At 39.0% G+C, this 16665-nt stretch overlaps 1 protein-coding gene across 1 annotated transcript in view; it reads left to right on the top strand.

Moving 5' to 3' along the window:
- Positions 1–15080, top strand: part of LIPK (lipase family member K) — a 29560-nt gene extending 14480 nt beyond the window's left edge. The window contains exons 6-9 of the mRNA XM_003783682.1: positions 7115–7261; positions 10008–10079; positions 12357–12428; positions 14841–15080. Of these exons, the coding sequence (XP_003783730.1) occupies positions 7115–7261; positions 10008–10079; positions 12357–12428; positions 14841–15080 (531 nt within the window). The remainder of the gene's footprint in view (positions 1–7114; positions 7262–10007; positions 10080–12356; positions 12429–14840) is intronic.
- Positions 15081–16665: the final 1585 nt, after the last annotated feature.

Here is a 16665-nt window from a genome sequence, read left to right on the forward strand (position 1 = left end):
TTAGCCACTGCTAGAGGAAAATGATTGTGATGTTAATTCCCTTAAAGGTCTTTTTAAATGGAGAAAACTGAAATCTTTCCTGATAGAATTTATCACTTCTTTAACTGTAGGAACTTTCCTTTGATATTTACTTTACTGGACAAACAAAAAATAACGCTTTCCTTGCAATCTTTGCAAGCAGAGGATTTTTCTCTCGCTATTCCAAAGGTTTTGCTACTCCAGGTACTGAAATCCACCCTTCACAGATCGCAAAAAGACTATTATTCATGGATTAATGGTTCCACACTTGGCAGTTTCTCTCATGGAAAAGTACCACCCTTCACAATTCCTTGATAGCAGAGTTTATCCTGCTTTCAAACTGCTTTTCCAGTGAAATTTTTGCTAATTGATTCCAGACTCCCTTTTTTCAAATGGAGTTCCCTAGCACAAGGTGGTTTAACTTGTACTCTTCCCTCCCTTTGTTCTCACCTCTCATAATCTCTCAAAGGCTTCACTTTGAGTGACACTTCCCCTTTGGGCCATGTCTAGTCTCCTTAGCTGGACCCGGTTATAGTGCACAGACACTGATGAGAGGTCGGTTACCCCTTCACCACGCAGGATAACCTAATATTCCACAAACATATTTGATCTAATTATTCTCCATTGTCATCCATTGATCTGGTTTAATTTCCCGTTTTACACTAAGGCACCACAGGTCTAACCAAGCTGGCAGAGTGCTCCCACGGCATAGAATTGAATTACACTGTTTTTTTCTGAGAATGGTTTGAGATGAAAATATTAAGCCGTTTTTTCTTTCATTTACCAGTGGGTCCTGATTCTGGCCCAACCGATAATTTCCCTACAATAAAGGTGTTCCATCTTCTATCAAGTTGATAACGGCATTTGTTTGCCCAATGAAAGCTCTTTTTATACTTGGGACATACACCTGGAGGTTTACATGCTCTTTGTTCCTTTTCTTTAGCATTCAATGTTCTTTTCCCTTTTAAACACTTCTCTCTTACGGCCTAGCTTCCCACATTTATGGCATTTGATGTTAACTGGGGGATTTACCCTCTGATCTTCCAGCTGCCCAATTTGAGATGTCAATATAGCATTTACCTGCTTCTACTATAAGATTCATCTGATCGCTCAACTGTATTTCAACTACTGTATCTCATTTGCCATGATTTTTCTCTACTGGTTTTCTTTTGGCCTTTTACTTTGTACAGTCTTTCCCCTTTCAATTCTTAGAACCTTTGGCTGCCTTAAAGAGACAGGAGCTCTTTAGCTGTTTTTTACTCTAGAGTCTTGTTTTACAAAACTTTACTTCCACTATTTCTTCACCAGCCTCAATCTACCTCAATTTTCTTTTTAAGCAGAACTCTTAACTGTCAAAAAGGGAATTGGGCCGTCGGTCTCTCAAAAGCTACTTCCTGCTGGCATTGGGCGAAGGTATTAGGGGAAGGCAGTTAGAAGTTCTCTTTCCTAGCTTAATAAACTCTTGCAACCTATTCCCAAACTTTTCTCTTTGCTGTTTTACCAAAGGCTTGTTTGCTAAAGGTTCTCTCCCCTAGTTTGATCTTTTCTCTTTCCCTCTTGTTTACAGGCTTTTTTCTGCCTTTTTTTTCCCCTCCAGCTACAAGAGGCTAAAAGCTTTTACCGGTTTTTTTTCCCCACAGTAGTAGTTAGAATTTGGAAAGAGAAAACGTAGGAAAGAGGAAAAAACGAATGAAAAAGGCCTGCCGTCGCCTGTCTTAGATATTTCTTTTCCTGCCAAGTATTTCTATTTCTCTTATTTTGCTAAAGCTTATCTCCCTCTCGGTCCGCATTCACTGAATCCTGCTCACAGCACCATTTGTCAGTGGCGTTCACTATCCCGCTTCTGACACCACTTGTCAGGGCCCGGGACTGGCCAGGTCTCGGACCCAGCTTCGGCAGGTTCTGGACACGGACCACTAAGCTCCCTTGCTCAGGAACAGTTTCTCGTAGGTGCTTGAGGCCTATCTACTTTAGCCGGAGAGAGAGAGAGACAGTATCTTAGAGAGAGTAAAGGTCTTCTTAGAACAGATAGATCTTAGTCTTTAGCAGAGCTTGGTAATCTTCAGCAGAGACGCCGTGCTGGCGTCCTGCAGGCAGCAGAGAAGACAGAGTCAGAGTAAGTGGATCCGTGATAGAATGCGCATGCTCCCGACTGCCTTCTCCGCCAGCCTAATATAAGGCTGAGCTTGTGCCTCTCAACACCACAGGTGTAGAGACTGCCAATTCACCACTGCTCATCTCGCGAGCTCTCTCATGCTTGTTAGAACTAAATCTCTCCATGCCCTTTTCGCCTGTTCCATTACAGGTATTTCTTATAATTCTCACTCCTCCTAGTCATAAGCTATGTGAGCTGCTACGTTTCTCCCTTTTTTATATACAAACAAAATAACTTTTAATGTGGTAAGGGCAGTTCTTCTTGTTATCTAGCCCTTTTCTTTCTAGGCAAAAGATGGTAATTATCAGTTCAGAATTCCAGGTATGGGCTCTATAATGAGGAAGCCCAATACAGATGTAAACTATTAGCCACTGCTAGAGGAAAATGATTGTGATGTTAATTCCCTTAAAGGTCTTTTTAAATGGAGAAAACTGAAATCTTTCCTGATAGAATTTATCATTTCTTTAACTGTAGGAACTTTCCTTTGATATTTACTTTACTGGACGAACAAAAAATAACGCTTTCCTTGCAATCTTTGCAAGCAAGGATTTTTCTCTCGCTATTCCAAAGGTTTTGCTACTCGAGGTACTGAAATCCACCCTTCACAGATCGCAAAAGACTGTTACTCCTGGATTAATGGTTCCACACTTGGCAGTTCCTCTGGTGGAACTGTTACTTGTGGTCCAAAAAGCACCACCCTTCACAATTCCTTGATAGAGTTTATCCTGCTTTCAAGCTGCTTTTCCAACGAAGTTTTTGCTAATTGATTCGACTCCTTTTCAAATGGAGTTCCCTAGCACAGAGGTGGTTTAACTTGTACTCTTCCCTCCCTTTGTTCTCACCTCTCATAATCTCCCAAAGGCTTCACTTTCTTTTGAGTGACACTTCCCCTTTGGGCCGTGTCCAGTCTCCTTAGCTGGACCCGGTTGTAATGCACAGACACTGATGAGAGGTCGGTTACCCCTTCACCACGCAGGATAACCTAATATTCCACAAACATTTAATCTAATTATTCTCCATTATCATCCATTGATCTGGTTTAATTTCTCGTTTTACACTAAGGCACCACAGGTCTAACCAAGCTGGCAGAGGGCTCCCATGGCACAGAATTGAATTATACTGGTTTTTTCTGAGAATGGTTTGAAATAATACTAAACTGTTTTTTCTTTCGTTTACCAGTGGGTCCTGATTCTGGCCCAACTGATAATTTCCCTACAATAAAGGTGTTCCATCTTCTATCAAGTTGATAATGGCATTTGTTTGCCCAATGAAAGCCTTTTTTACACTTGGGACGTACACCTGGAGGTTTACATGCTCTGTTTTTTAGCATTCAAAATTCTTTTCCCCCTTTTAAACCCTTTTCTCTTATGACCTAGCTTCCCACATTTATGGCATTTGATGTTACCTGGGGGATTTACCCTCTGATCTTCCAGCTGCCTAATTTGAGTTGTCATGTCAATATGGCGTTTACCTGCTTCTACTAGAAGATTCATCTGATCTCTCAACTGTATTTCAACTGCTGTATCTCATTTGCCATGATCTTTCTTTACTGGCTTTCTTTTGGCCTTCTACTTTTTACAATCTTTCCTTTTCAATTCTTAGAACCTTTGACTGCCTTAAAGGGACAGGAGCTCTTTAGCTGTTTTTTCACTCTGGAGTTTTAGTTTCATGAAACTTCATTTCTTCTGTTTCTTCACCGGCCTCAATCTACCTCATTTTTCTTTTTAAGCAGAACTCTTAACTGCCTAAAAGGGATTCGGGCGTCGGTCTCTCAAAAGCTACTTCCTGCTGGCATTGGGCGAAGGTATTAGGGGAAGGCAGTTAGAAGTTCTCTTCCCTAACTTAATAAACTCTTGCAACTATTCCCAAACTTTTCTCTTTGCTGTTTTACCAAAGGCTTTTCTCACCCCTGAGGCTAAAAGGCTTGTTTACTAACGGTTCTTATCTCCTAGTTCTATCTTTTCTCTTTCCTTCTGTCTAAAGGCTTTTTTCTGCTTTTTTTTTCTCTAGTCGCTTTTTTTTCCTCCAGCCGCTTCACAGCAGAGGCTAAAGGATTTTACTGGCTTTTCCACAGAAGTAGTAGTTAGAATTTGGAAAGAGAAAACGTAGGAAAGAAGAGGAAAAAAGCAAATGAGAAAGGCCTGCTGTTGGCTATCCTTCTTAGATATTTCTTTTCCCTATACTTCTATTTCTCTTCTCTTTTTCTTATTTTGCTAAAGCTTATTTCCCTCTTGTTCCACTTTCACTGAATCCTGCTCACAGCCCCATTTGTCAGTGGCGTTCACTATCCCGCTTCTGACACCACTTGTCAGGGCCCAGGACTGGCCAGGTCTCGGGCCCAGCTTAGGTAGGTTCTGGACGTGGACCACTAAGCTCCCTTGCTCAGGAACAGTTTCTCTTAGTGCTTGAGAGCTAGCTACTTTAGCTGGAGAGAGAGAGATAGAGAGAGTGGCTTAGAGATAGTAAAGGTCTTCTTAGAACAGATAGATCATAGTCTTTAGCAGAGCTTGGTAATCTTCAGCAGAGATGCCGTGCTGGCATCCTGCAGGCAGGAGAGGAAACAGAATCAGAGTAAGCATGCCCGTGATAGAATGCGCATGCTTACAGACTGTTGGCTCCTCCAGCCTAATATAAGGCTGAGCTCGTGCCTCTCAACCCCACAGGTGTAGAGACTGCCAATTCTCCAATGCTCTCATCTCGCGAGCTCTCTCATGCTAGTTAGCACTAAATCTCTCTCCATGCCCTTCTCACCAAGGTGTTCCATTACAGGTATTTCCTATAATTCTCTCTCCTCCTAGCCATAGGCTATATGGGCTGCTACACATGTATCCAGAAGGAGGGGTGCTTTTTTAATTCTCACAAGGATATCAGATGAATGACCGGAAGAATCCATCTCCTTACTGTTATGTGACAGATATGCCCCCTCTGGAACGAGCTTGGAATTACATCTACATGTTACCATGTGCTGTATGGCTGGCTGGTCTGCATCACTATCCTTTCTTTTAAATTAGGATGAAGGAGAAATTATTCCTCCTTGGGTAAATGTATTGTTATTTTGCTGAGTCACTCGTGTATGGATATAGAGGTGGAGAGAAATCAGAGAATGGCATGCTAATTTACTCCGTATTAGAGACTAACTGCAGGTATCAGAGCAGAGAACAAGATTCCCTTATGGGAGATGCCACCTCTTCCCTCACATCATATTTGCATGGAGGATTACATCTATGTACTGGTTAATTCTTTTCACATGGATTGTTTTATTTTGCCAGCCAGAGATTACTAAGGTATTGGTAAATGAAAAATCATTTTTTTTACTGATTAAAATCAGATCCTTCACTTCAATTATTTATTTATGTGGAGATCTATTTAAGTTATCACACTTCAAAACACAGACTAGATGTCAATATTCTTTTAAAAGAACAAGTTTACTCTGGATTATGCTGCTACTCCTATTAAGTCATCATTGGGGTAGTTCGGAAGAATTTCAATTTGGTGAGTTAAATTAATTATCTGGTATATTATCCAATTGTCTCAGTGATTGTGACAAAATAAAGAAGAGATCAGAATGGACAGGTAATGTGTTCATTGGCTTATTATTACTTTCCAAGCTAAAGAATGAAAAGTATGGTTTGAAGTACTTTAACGTACAGTCGCTCTTCCCTTCCCCTTTCCTTCCCATCCACTCCCTTCCTTCCTTTCCCTTCCCTTCCCTTCCCGTCTCCTCCTTCCTTCTTTCCTCTCCTCTCCCCTTCCTCCCCTCCCTTTCCCTTCTTATTCTTTTTCCTCTTCTTTCTCCTCCGTATCTCCCTCTCCATTTCCTTCTTTCCCTCTTTTCCTCCCTTGGGCATGAAAAGAGTATAAAGTCCTGGTATTTCATATGTTCCATTAATATTCCATGGAATATGAAATATTTTATTGAATAAAGATTACCTTTGGCCATACAAAACAACCGTTTTTTCAAACTTAGAATTCCACAGGTTATGCTCAGTAGGAATTTACTTGATCTGATTTACCAAAGATAGTACAAGATCTTTTTTTTTTTTTGATAGTACAAGATCTTATGGTGAAGTAATGCAAGAAAACAAATGCCAGTTATTATTGTCCTTAGTAGTAATTGTCAGTTAATAAAGTTTTCTAGAAGAAAGATTTAAGGTATGTCAGTTTTTACTATAAATGAATGTTTTCAAAAGTTTTAAAATTTAAAAAAAGTATTATCACTTTCATACCTAGTTTATTATCCTAAGATTATAAAACTCGTTATTGGGAAGCAAAGGCAAGATTGGACTTACATGCACAGGGATTTGATATTGATTTATATTATAATTCAAAGAGTTTGCAAAGTTCAACTCACTTGCAACATTTCCCTGAAATTCGACTTGTAAGATGTATTTCTTTGGTTTAAGCTTTTGCCTCTGGAAAGAATTCATTAAGAGATTCTGGAACGAATGGCTCATTAAGTCTGTATCAGTCACTAGTTATAATGGGAACTAATATTAATAACAGTTAATTTTTTTGAATGTTTACGAGGTGCTAGGAACTATACCTTGGTGTTTTAAAATATGACCTACGATCTCACAATAGTCCTACCTATTGGATATTGATTTTGCCATTTTTTAGGTGAGAAAATTTAAGATAATAGAAATTAAATGTGTTCCTATGTTATAAAAGAATTCAGAATCAAACACAGGTATTCCTGACTCCAAAGGCTCACTAATTTCCTGTGGGGACTAGTTTTGAGGGAGCATTCTAAAAAATGCCCCAATTAAAGGTGGTTGGGAACAGACATCCAGAGGTGAGTTGGGAGGATTACAAAGTCTCATGTTTTTATTAAGGTCTAACACTGAACAGATGTCACCTGTTGTCTGTATACACTACCATTCTTTTTCCACTCTTGAAATCCATATCCAGAAGATCTAATGATGTTTCAAACTAATTTTGCAGGTATTGTTTGGTGACAAAATGTTCTACCCACATACGTTATTTAACCAATACATTGCCACCAAAGTGTGCAACCAGAAGCTCTTCCACCGTATATGCAGCAACTTCCTATTTACTCTGTGTGGATTTGACGCCAAAAACTTAAACATGGTATGTATAAGGAGTTGGTTCGGGAAAAGAATGGTTTTCTTGCACAGAGGTGATGAGAGTTCATTCTAGACTGCATATAAACCACATTTCAAGATTTTCTTTTTCTTTTCTTTCTTTCTTTTTTTTTTTTAAGACAGTCTCACCTTGTCATCCTGGGGAGAATGCCACAGCATCACAGTTTACAGCAACTGCAAACTCTTGGGCTCAAGTGATCCTCTTGCCTCAGCCTCCCAAGTAGTTGGGACTACAAGCATCTACCACAATACCCAGCTATTTTTACAGAGATTTTTAGAGGCTCAGGCTGATCTTGAACTCCTGAGCTCAAGCAATCCACCTACCTTGGCCTCCTAGAGTGCTAGGATTATAGGTGTGAGCCACCACTGCTGGCCTCAAGGCTTCATTTTTGTCTGTTGGAATATTATTAGTATGTTCATGGCTTCCAACTTCCAACTAAGGCTGTGAGTCTACCTTCTTTCATAGGTTTGGAGAAGGAGAAGGCTTTTTTTGCCAGTTGTTGGGGACCAGCCCCAAACCATACCATGAGTTCTCTCCCAGTGGCTGGTAGAGACAAGAGGATGAGGGAAAAATAAAAAGTCAAGACACAGAAAGAAAGTTTTTTGAAAGCTTGGTTGGAGGTCTGTCCACCTCTCAAGAGTGAGGACCAGTGGAAGCCCTTTGCTCAGGGCTAGCTCCATTTTTATTACATACACTAAATGGGAGAAGGCTAAACCCTTATGTCATCATTCTTGTTGGGCTTACATTTTCTAACCAAACTGTTTCTTTAACTAACTACCTTAATTGCACTGATTTACTTCTTACTTTTATCATTCTACATTACTTTTGATCCTAACACAAACAAAACCTGGGATAGGAACACAGTCCAGGTGCAGGATGTCAAGGCTGAACCCAGTGAGAGCTCACACACAAACTGCAAGATGAGCAACTAAGCCCCTGGGCAGCCTTGTGGGCAGCCTGTGGGCAGTCAGGTGCCATGCCACACTCAGAAATGGGAGGAAAGAGTTACTATCCCCTCACCTCCCTGAGAGACTTTTTCTCTCCTATGAGATCAAAGCCTTTGTGCTGTTTCCAGTGTGTTTCGCCTTCTCTCATCAATCTTCCCAACTCCCTGCACTCACTCCATTTGAAAGAGCACTACCACCTGTGGGAACCAGGTCTCTCAGTGCTCAAAGACTTTGGGGCCTCATTGCCCTGGGGGAGGGGTGAAGTTCCAGCAAGACAATCTGCTTGAAAAGCCAGGCTTTCAGGCTGTGCATTTTGCAGAAATCCAGCAGATTATGGATTTCTCAGTGTGGATCCTATAGTCTGAACGTGTCTGTGCTTTTCTCTGATTTCTTTCCTGACTCTGTTCCCTTTGTGACAGCTCTTCAATCATAGCTACAGATTTATCGTTTGAGGGGTACTGAGAGGGATCAGCATCAGGATTCTTGTCAAGTCATTTCCAACTTAACTGAGAACCTTTCTTTTTTAAGTTGACATTTGCTGACCTGAAGAGAGGGAGGGGAAAGAGAAGAATTTACTGCTCAGCTATAGAGGAGATAGGTTTGAAACCAGAGATGGGACAGAGCTGAGGTGGTCTCCAACTCACAGACTTCAGCTCACAGTCTACACTCCGTCAGTGGAAAACACTGATAACAACTTTCTGTGGTTTCAAGCAAGATTTGTGGAATGCTTTTAATGCAAATTATGGCTTGGCCACTGCTGTTCTGTATTCTTTTCTCGTTTTCTCCTTTTACGAGGGAATTTGTCTTGCCTGTCATGTAGAAGCACAGCATATGGATGAGAGCACGTCAGTCAGTTGGCAGAGCTGGGTGAAAAAAAACCTTCACACAAACACAGAAGAAGGTATTTTCAAAATACCCTCTTGATGTGATATAAGGGTTTGCTAAATAAAGACTCACAAAATAACACCCTGACTATTCACTGGGGCCCTCATTATCCATATATATCACCTTTTGTTTCATTGTTAAGGACTGGCTTATAACATTTTATGGCATTTTTGAGGACATCTATTTTAGTGAAACATAGCCAGGGGTGCAAAAGTAGTGTTTGTGCAATTTGAAAAAATACACATGTTCGGAACACAACCCTAGAGATTTTTTTTGAGATTTTTATTTTTATTCAGCAGTTTTGTATAGCTTATCAGCAGGTATACATACTTTTTAAAGCTCTAAGAAGTTTTGTGTGGGTTGTTTAAACATTTATTTTTTTGTTTGGGTTTTGGGTTTTGATCCAAAAGAAATATAAGTATACTAACTGAATAGCTTCTGTCCCAGACACTTTCAAAGATCCCTGTAGAATATTTACCACACTTTTGAAATAAGAAAACAAAAGGAAACTTCCAGATCTGCTTTCGGGGTCTTATGATCAACGGTTTTCTCTGAATGTCCTCTGGGACTAACCCTGGGACAAAGGGAAGGTCCCTGGGCTTTTATTCCTGGATCTCCTATACTCTTGGACCTATGTGAAGTGAGTCTAGGGAGAAAAGGTGCATTACCTTCTGTCTTGATCAGACGCCTTCTATGGGCTTTATGAAGACCATGCTCAGGCCAGAAGAGGAGAGCTGGGGAGAAAAGTTCTTAAAGACAAGTTTCTTCAGTTAATATGTCTGCAAAGGGTATGGTATATGATTTTTCCTTAAAGAAAAGGGAAAAAAAGAAATAGAAGAACGTTTTGAAAATGTATCTGTGGTATGATTGTGTCTAGATCAGAAATCCTCTCTTTGCAGAGTCGCTTGGATGTTTATTTGTCACAGAACCCTGCGGGAACATCTGTTCAAACTATGCTGCATTGGGCCCAGGTTCGTGCTTCTTACTCTTGCTTAATGCACACATCTCCTTGCAGGATCCTTAGCGGGCACCTGCCACTGTCACACGGATGTTTTTGGAATCAGCGTCACCCCTTTATCCTGATTTACATCACTCCTTTTTATTCCCCTTGTCCTCTTGTGTCAGAGTTTTCAGCCTGGTTCCTGAATATTCTGATTTCTGACCCTTTGATTATTCTAAACTGCCCTTTCAAGGGAAAGCTTGTATTTCCCTTTTGGGAAATCATCAGCTCTAACAAATGATGCAGGCTATTCCGGAAAGATCTTTTCATCCTCCAATAGACATATGGGACCTTTCAGAATGTGGAAATAATGCTTTATGTAGGGCAAATTAAGTGCTAAGGAGGGATTAAAATAAATTGATGGTTTGTGTTTTTGCCTTCAGTTAAAGTTTTATTTGTTTTTACTCTATTATTCAATATTCAGTAACCTCAGAGATAGATCACATTCAATTGGTACGGCTTTCTGAGCCAAGTGTGTATGAGAGCGTGTGTGTGTGTGTCCGTCCATGTGTGTGTGTTCATTCTTTTTTTGTGTGTAATCTTTGCCTGTATTCTTGGCCAGTAACTTTAGTCTGAACCCCTTTTGGAAAGTAAAAACAATATATACATAATTTTGTGTGTGGTTATAGATGTGGAATCTTTCTCCAAATTTTATTAGGACACACCTAGAAATTTGCATTTTAACCAATATCCTAATAAATGGATTCCCTGCTTTAAAGTTGAGAATCTGCTACTCTAGATAGCCTAAAAATACACTGAGGATTTCTGAAATGCTTTGAAGAGTTTGACTCTCAGGAAATGAGCCTTCAAGCTCCTTATATAAGAAGAAAGATGTTTAGAATATAGGGCCTTTTATTGGCGAAGAAACAGATAGACTCCTCTGATAGGCATGCCCTCCCAGGTAATAAAAATTTAACTTCATAGTTATCGAGTAAGTACTATGTGCTCTTCTTGATGTTCATATGTGTTTCATTCAGTCGCATTGAATTCTCATTAGGGGTCTTTCCATAAAGGCACTGATATTCCTACTGTACAAGTATCATAGGCAATTCCTAATGCCTCTCACAATTGACTTTAATAGAAAATCCTCTTCAGAACAGAAATAAACTACTTGGTCATAAGTTATATAGATAGCTAAGGCAAGGTGATGATGATGATGATGCTAGTAATCTTGGAAAGAGCTATTTGTGAGCATTACTAGGGGCTACGTGCTTTATAGGGGTTACCATAATCTTCACAATCCTGTGGGAAAAAATGGCATTCTCATTTCACAAATATCTCACCTTGCCTCACAGACTCAGTAATCTGTTAAGCCTGGATACAAATTAGGTTCATTTGATGCTAGAGCCCACGTTCCTAACCGGTACATTCTATTGTCTCCCATTGCTAAAAACTTGCAGAATTTTAATAGCCCCAGACTTCTTCCTCTATAATCATAATTAAATCAATGAGTAGTAAAAAATACCTGAAATTCAAGCTACAAAAAAGCTTAGCGTAGTCTGAGTAGAAGGGCTTAAGGTAGATGTAAACATCATCTGCCCCCTCAATCCAACATGGGTGGCAAACACAGAAAAAGAAAATCCTAAGTATATGAATTTCTTTATTTTAATATTTAAGGTTTAAACACCTAAATGCAGATGCAGTCACACACCTGATGTCTCAGATGCTCAGCCCCTGGCTGCATTGCTCATAACGCAGTGGATGGTGTGGCCCCACACATGGGAGGCAGAGGCAGCACTGTCCCTCACACAGAACTGGGGGAGCTCAGTGGGCAAACAGTCCTTCCACTAGCGACAGAAATATTTAAAGATAGGGAATATAGTCGTGATGGCTTAGAGCACTTCATGGAAATAATGTACAAAGTTGTTTAGTAATAATAACCGCAGTTTTTTACTGTAGGCAATGTAGAACTGATGTCTTTTTAAAAGGAAATGGTAAAAACCCTGGAGCCAAGATATTCAGGAATTATTCCATTAAGCATCTTTTAAAAACATTTCTACACAGCACTGTAACATTTAAAGGCATTGCTGTAAGAGGAGGTTCACTGGAAAGGCACAGGAGGGAGTTCTATGAATTAGTGTTAATTTTTATCATTATTTATTTTTTGCCTTATTCATCTTTATTGAAATTTAGGTTTTATGGGGGGACATAAGGTCAGTTTTCTTGGTATATCTCTGGTTCCTATCTTTAAGTGTATAGTATTTTCTTCTATCATTTTAATGTGTTTGCTATTTCTACTTTATTTTAGGCTGTTAATTCTGGTCAGCTCCAAGCTTTTGACTGGGGAAACCCTGATGAGAATCTGATGCATTTCCACCAGGTACAATAATAATGATCATTGTAAATAAACTAACAGAAGTGTATCCACTCATTAAGTACCTGCTGCTTCCCGTTCACTACCCTAGGTATTGCTTGTTGCTGTTTTGCAGGTTGCTTACTGGGTTCTTACCATGTGCAATATCATTATGCCTGCTCCTTACAATGACCTAGCAAGGCAATTATTGTCATCTCCATTTTTTAAGAGGATCAGAGTGGCTAGGTAAATTACCAAAGTTATTTAGCCAGTAAATAATCAGAATATGACTCAGAATGCCTGGATCTAAAGTCCGTTCTTTGTCCTCCACACTTATTCCTTCCCTTTTATTCCTTAAAACTCACAGCACTTACGGTATATTAAAGAGAGTTTAAAATACCTCATCTGCGTTTATTATCTGACTTCTGATCATCTCTGATAAAATGAACTTTGACTGTTCTAATAGTTCTTTGAGATGTCATTTACTAGCTACTTAAAAAAAAAAGGCCAAAGTGTGGATTATTAAAGTTATATTAGTCAGAAATATTGCCTTTAGGAAGAAGCATCCCTGTGTGGCAAGGAATGGTGTGTCAAGACATTTATGACATTACGTGTAGAAACTTGTAGAGCAAAAATTCTATATATGTATTGCTGTGATTGTTATGCCTCCCCCCCCCAATACATAAGGAACGCTAATAATGATTTTGGCTTCTTGCTTATAGACTGAGCTCAAAATAAACAAGTAGCCACCAAGGACACACCAAGGGTTTTTCAAATCTGGGATATGGAAATTCGGAAATCTTTTAACAAGGTGATTTTCAATGCCACCATAACAACTACAATAATGAAAATACATAACTCCAACTGGTGGGCAAAATCGGATTCTTCTCCTAAACTGCTATAGTTAGGTCTGTGGGGGGAGGTTTGCCAGACACATAGTATGTCAGAGTACTATTTTCTCTCACAGTTAGGGAATTCTTTGTCTTAGCATGCTCCTGTAGTTTCTTTAGGAAAAGCTTTTTAGATGATGGCTTACCCTATAAGACTCAGAGACCTGCTTGGATGAGAGTTGGGTCACAGCTATTAGCTTTTATCATTGTGTTTACAGATTCATTCTAAACCACAACTATGTGACTATTTTGCTTGGGACTTTGGGGGAAAAGGGAAAGTACAAAACAATCTGAGAATGAACTATGTGCGTGTTTAAAAGTCACTGCTACAATAACACTATAAACTAAACAGATATAATTACCAGTGTAATCACCAATGATCTTTTTCTTTCTAATACATTTTTAAAAATGTATTTATTGAGACAGAGTCTTACTTCGTCACCTTTGGTAGAGTGCTGTGCGTCATAGTTCACAGCAGCCTCAAACTCTTGGGCTCAAGGGACTCACTTGCCTCAGCCTCCCCAGTACCGGGGACTACAGGTGCCCACCAGAACATGTGGCTGTTTGTTTAGCCGGCCTGGGCTGGGTTCAAACCTGTCAGCCCTGGAGCATGCGGCCAGCACCCTAACCACTGAGTATGGGCGCCCAGCCACCAATAATCCTTTATTACTAAGAAATTAAGTAAAAATATTTTCCAGATAAACATATACAGTTTTTATCTGTCAATTAAAAATAAACTTTAAAAAATTTTCAGCCCAAATCCACCAGCATCTGAATTTGAATCTTAATATTCACTTTTGCTTTATCATCTTCCGGACCCCCCCTTGCAACCTTCGTAGAGTCATTAAGTCATTGTAATAAAAGTGTTCTAATTCAGGGGCTCCTCGGAAATACTTTGCTAATATTTGTTGCTACCTATGTGTTCATAGTTGTTTTTCAGTCTTTGACTCTCTTTATCTTTGCATTTAAATGCTTATACTTTGCATTCTTCTACTGTGAAAGCTATCAAGTTAAGAAAAGTATCAGATCCGCGCAGGAAAGAAGGGTAAGGGAAAACTTGCTCGGAGTTTAGCACTATAGCCGCTCTTTTTCTCTCTAACAGATGGGCTCCTTCTTAACTTCAAATGTTTGTTTTCATACCTTGGTCTTAGTCTTCCCTGATGAGTCTGCTGATGCCCAAGTATCAGTAATGTCATTAAGCCTAGATTTCTGTCTATGAGAAGGAATATTTATCTTATCTAGTATTTTGTTCAAAAGATCATGCTTTTAGATCAAGTGCCCGTAGAAAGATGATACCTCATAAAGAAAAAACCTCCTTTACACTGAGATCTGCTCCTAATTTCCAAAAAATGCAAGTCAGAAATATGATTGTCTTTTTTATTCATAATTCATATTAGTGCCCATTTTAACATTTTAATGTTCGTATATTATTAAGCATATCCTAATTGCACATTTGAAGAATTTGCTCCATAGCTGATAGTTAATGTTACTTCTATAACGTAGTTTTCTGCAAAAACTTTTTTTCCTCTATCTCTTTCATTGTTTTTAGCTTATACCACCTTTATACAATGTTACTAAGATGGAAATTCCAACGGCAATGTGGAGCGGTGGACAGGACGTTGTGGCTGATCCCAAGGACGTTGAAAATTTACTTCCTAAAATTGCAAACCTTATTTATTACAAGCTGATTCCACACTACAATCATGTGGATTTTTACCTTGGACAGGACGCACCTCAGGAGATTTACCAAGACCTGGTTAGATTGATAGAGCAATGGAAACAAAATTAAATGCACATTTCTTTCTCTAAGCAAGTGGATTTTCATAAAAGTAATGATAAGCAGACAAGCCCTTAGGTGATCATAGTGATTTCCATTCGCGTATCCATGCCTTTGTGTAATGCCCTCCCCCTCAGTGTGGTTGGGATCTCAAGCCTCCTTCCAGCCAACAGAACTAGCAATGGTCCAAGAGGTCACACCCCAGCTCCCATTATGCTATATGGCAAAGGTGATGGGGGGCAGGGTGTCACTCCCTGGTTAAGTTACATTATATAAGAATCCATCTTAGTTGATGGCAGCAAGAGAACCTCTTTGATGGCTTGATGAAATAAACTGATGTGTAGAGTAAGCCCACATTACAAGGAACTGTGCATGCATTATAGGATCTTAGGGCAGCCTCCAGGAAATAACCAGCAAAAAACCATGGACTTCAGTCATAGAGAAATAAGAATTATGTGAAAGACCTAAATGAGCTTGGAAGCCAATTTTTCCCTAGTAAAGCCTCCCATTAAGACAGCAGCCTGACCAGCACTCTGATTGTGCAACCTGCAGAGACCCTAAGTAAAGGACCCAGCTACACCATGCCTGACCTACTGATCCACACAAACAGTGAGATAATAAATGTGTATAGTTTTAAACTGAAAACTTTGTGGTAATTTGTTATAAGCAATAGTAGACCTATTATTATGAGTAGTTAATTGATTATATTAATGATAAATTTATATAACATAGTATTATTTATTCTGTATACTATGTAGTATATAGAATGTATTCTATAATCCTATAATTATAATTATATAATATGCATAACTATTATATATTGTAAATAATATTACATATTAATATATTGATATAAAAATGAAGATGATAATTATTTTTAAATTTTTTTACTACCATAATACTATTTGCATTATTTGCATTTATGGGGTACATGTGATATTTTGTTGCATGCATGAACTGTGTCATGATAAGGTACAGTAAAACCCCCATAGATGACCACCACTCTACACTGACCACCTCCTTAAGTTGACCTAATTTTCATAGACCACACATGTACCACAGGTACTCATTTGAAGACTGACCTCTCTATATTGACCATCTCTGTAAATTGTATCTTGACCTCTTGGACTGTGACACACAATATTAATTTACTCTCCATAACTTGACCAGTTGAGTCTACTCTATACCAAGGAGTAGAAGGTTGGGCTTTGCCCCTCAGGTATATTATTATTTTTTTTTTTACTTTAAGTTCTTTTTTTCATGTTTTATTACCACATATCATATTATTTATCATGTGTTATGGAAGATTTTTCAACAGGGAGGACTGGGCTGAATTGTAGGTATAGTCTACATATATTGAAAAATTTTACAGTTAATCAAAATATGACAGCCCAAAGGAAAGAACTCAAAGAACTGACATTGAAGGAAAAGGTTGATCATCTACATTTTCTGGGAAACAGCAGCCAAAAGAAGATGGCAGAACATTTTGATGTTAGCAAGACCACAGTTAGCAATGTTCAAAAATGTAAACATGAGTACTTGAGAGATATGGTAGGGAAAGTGGAAATCTACAATGGAAAAGGAGGAAAATTTCCCT

Source organism: Otolemur garnettii, unplaced genomic scaffold (assembly GCF_000181295.1).
Source record: "Otolemur garnettii isolate 467f Iridium unplaced genomic scaffold, OtoGar3 scaffold00008, whole genome shotgun sequence".
Lineage (NCBI taxonomy): Eukaryota > Metazoa > Chordata > Mammalia > Primates > Galagidae > Otolemur > Otolemur garnettii.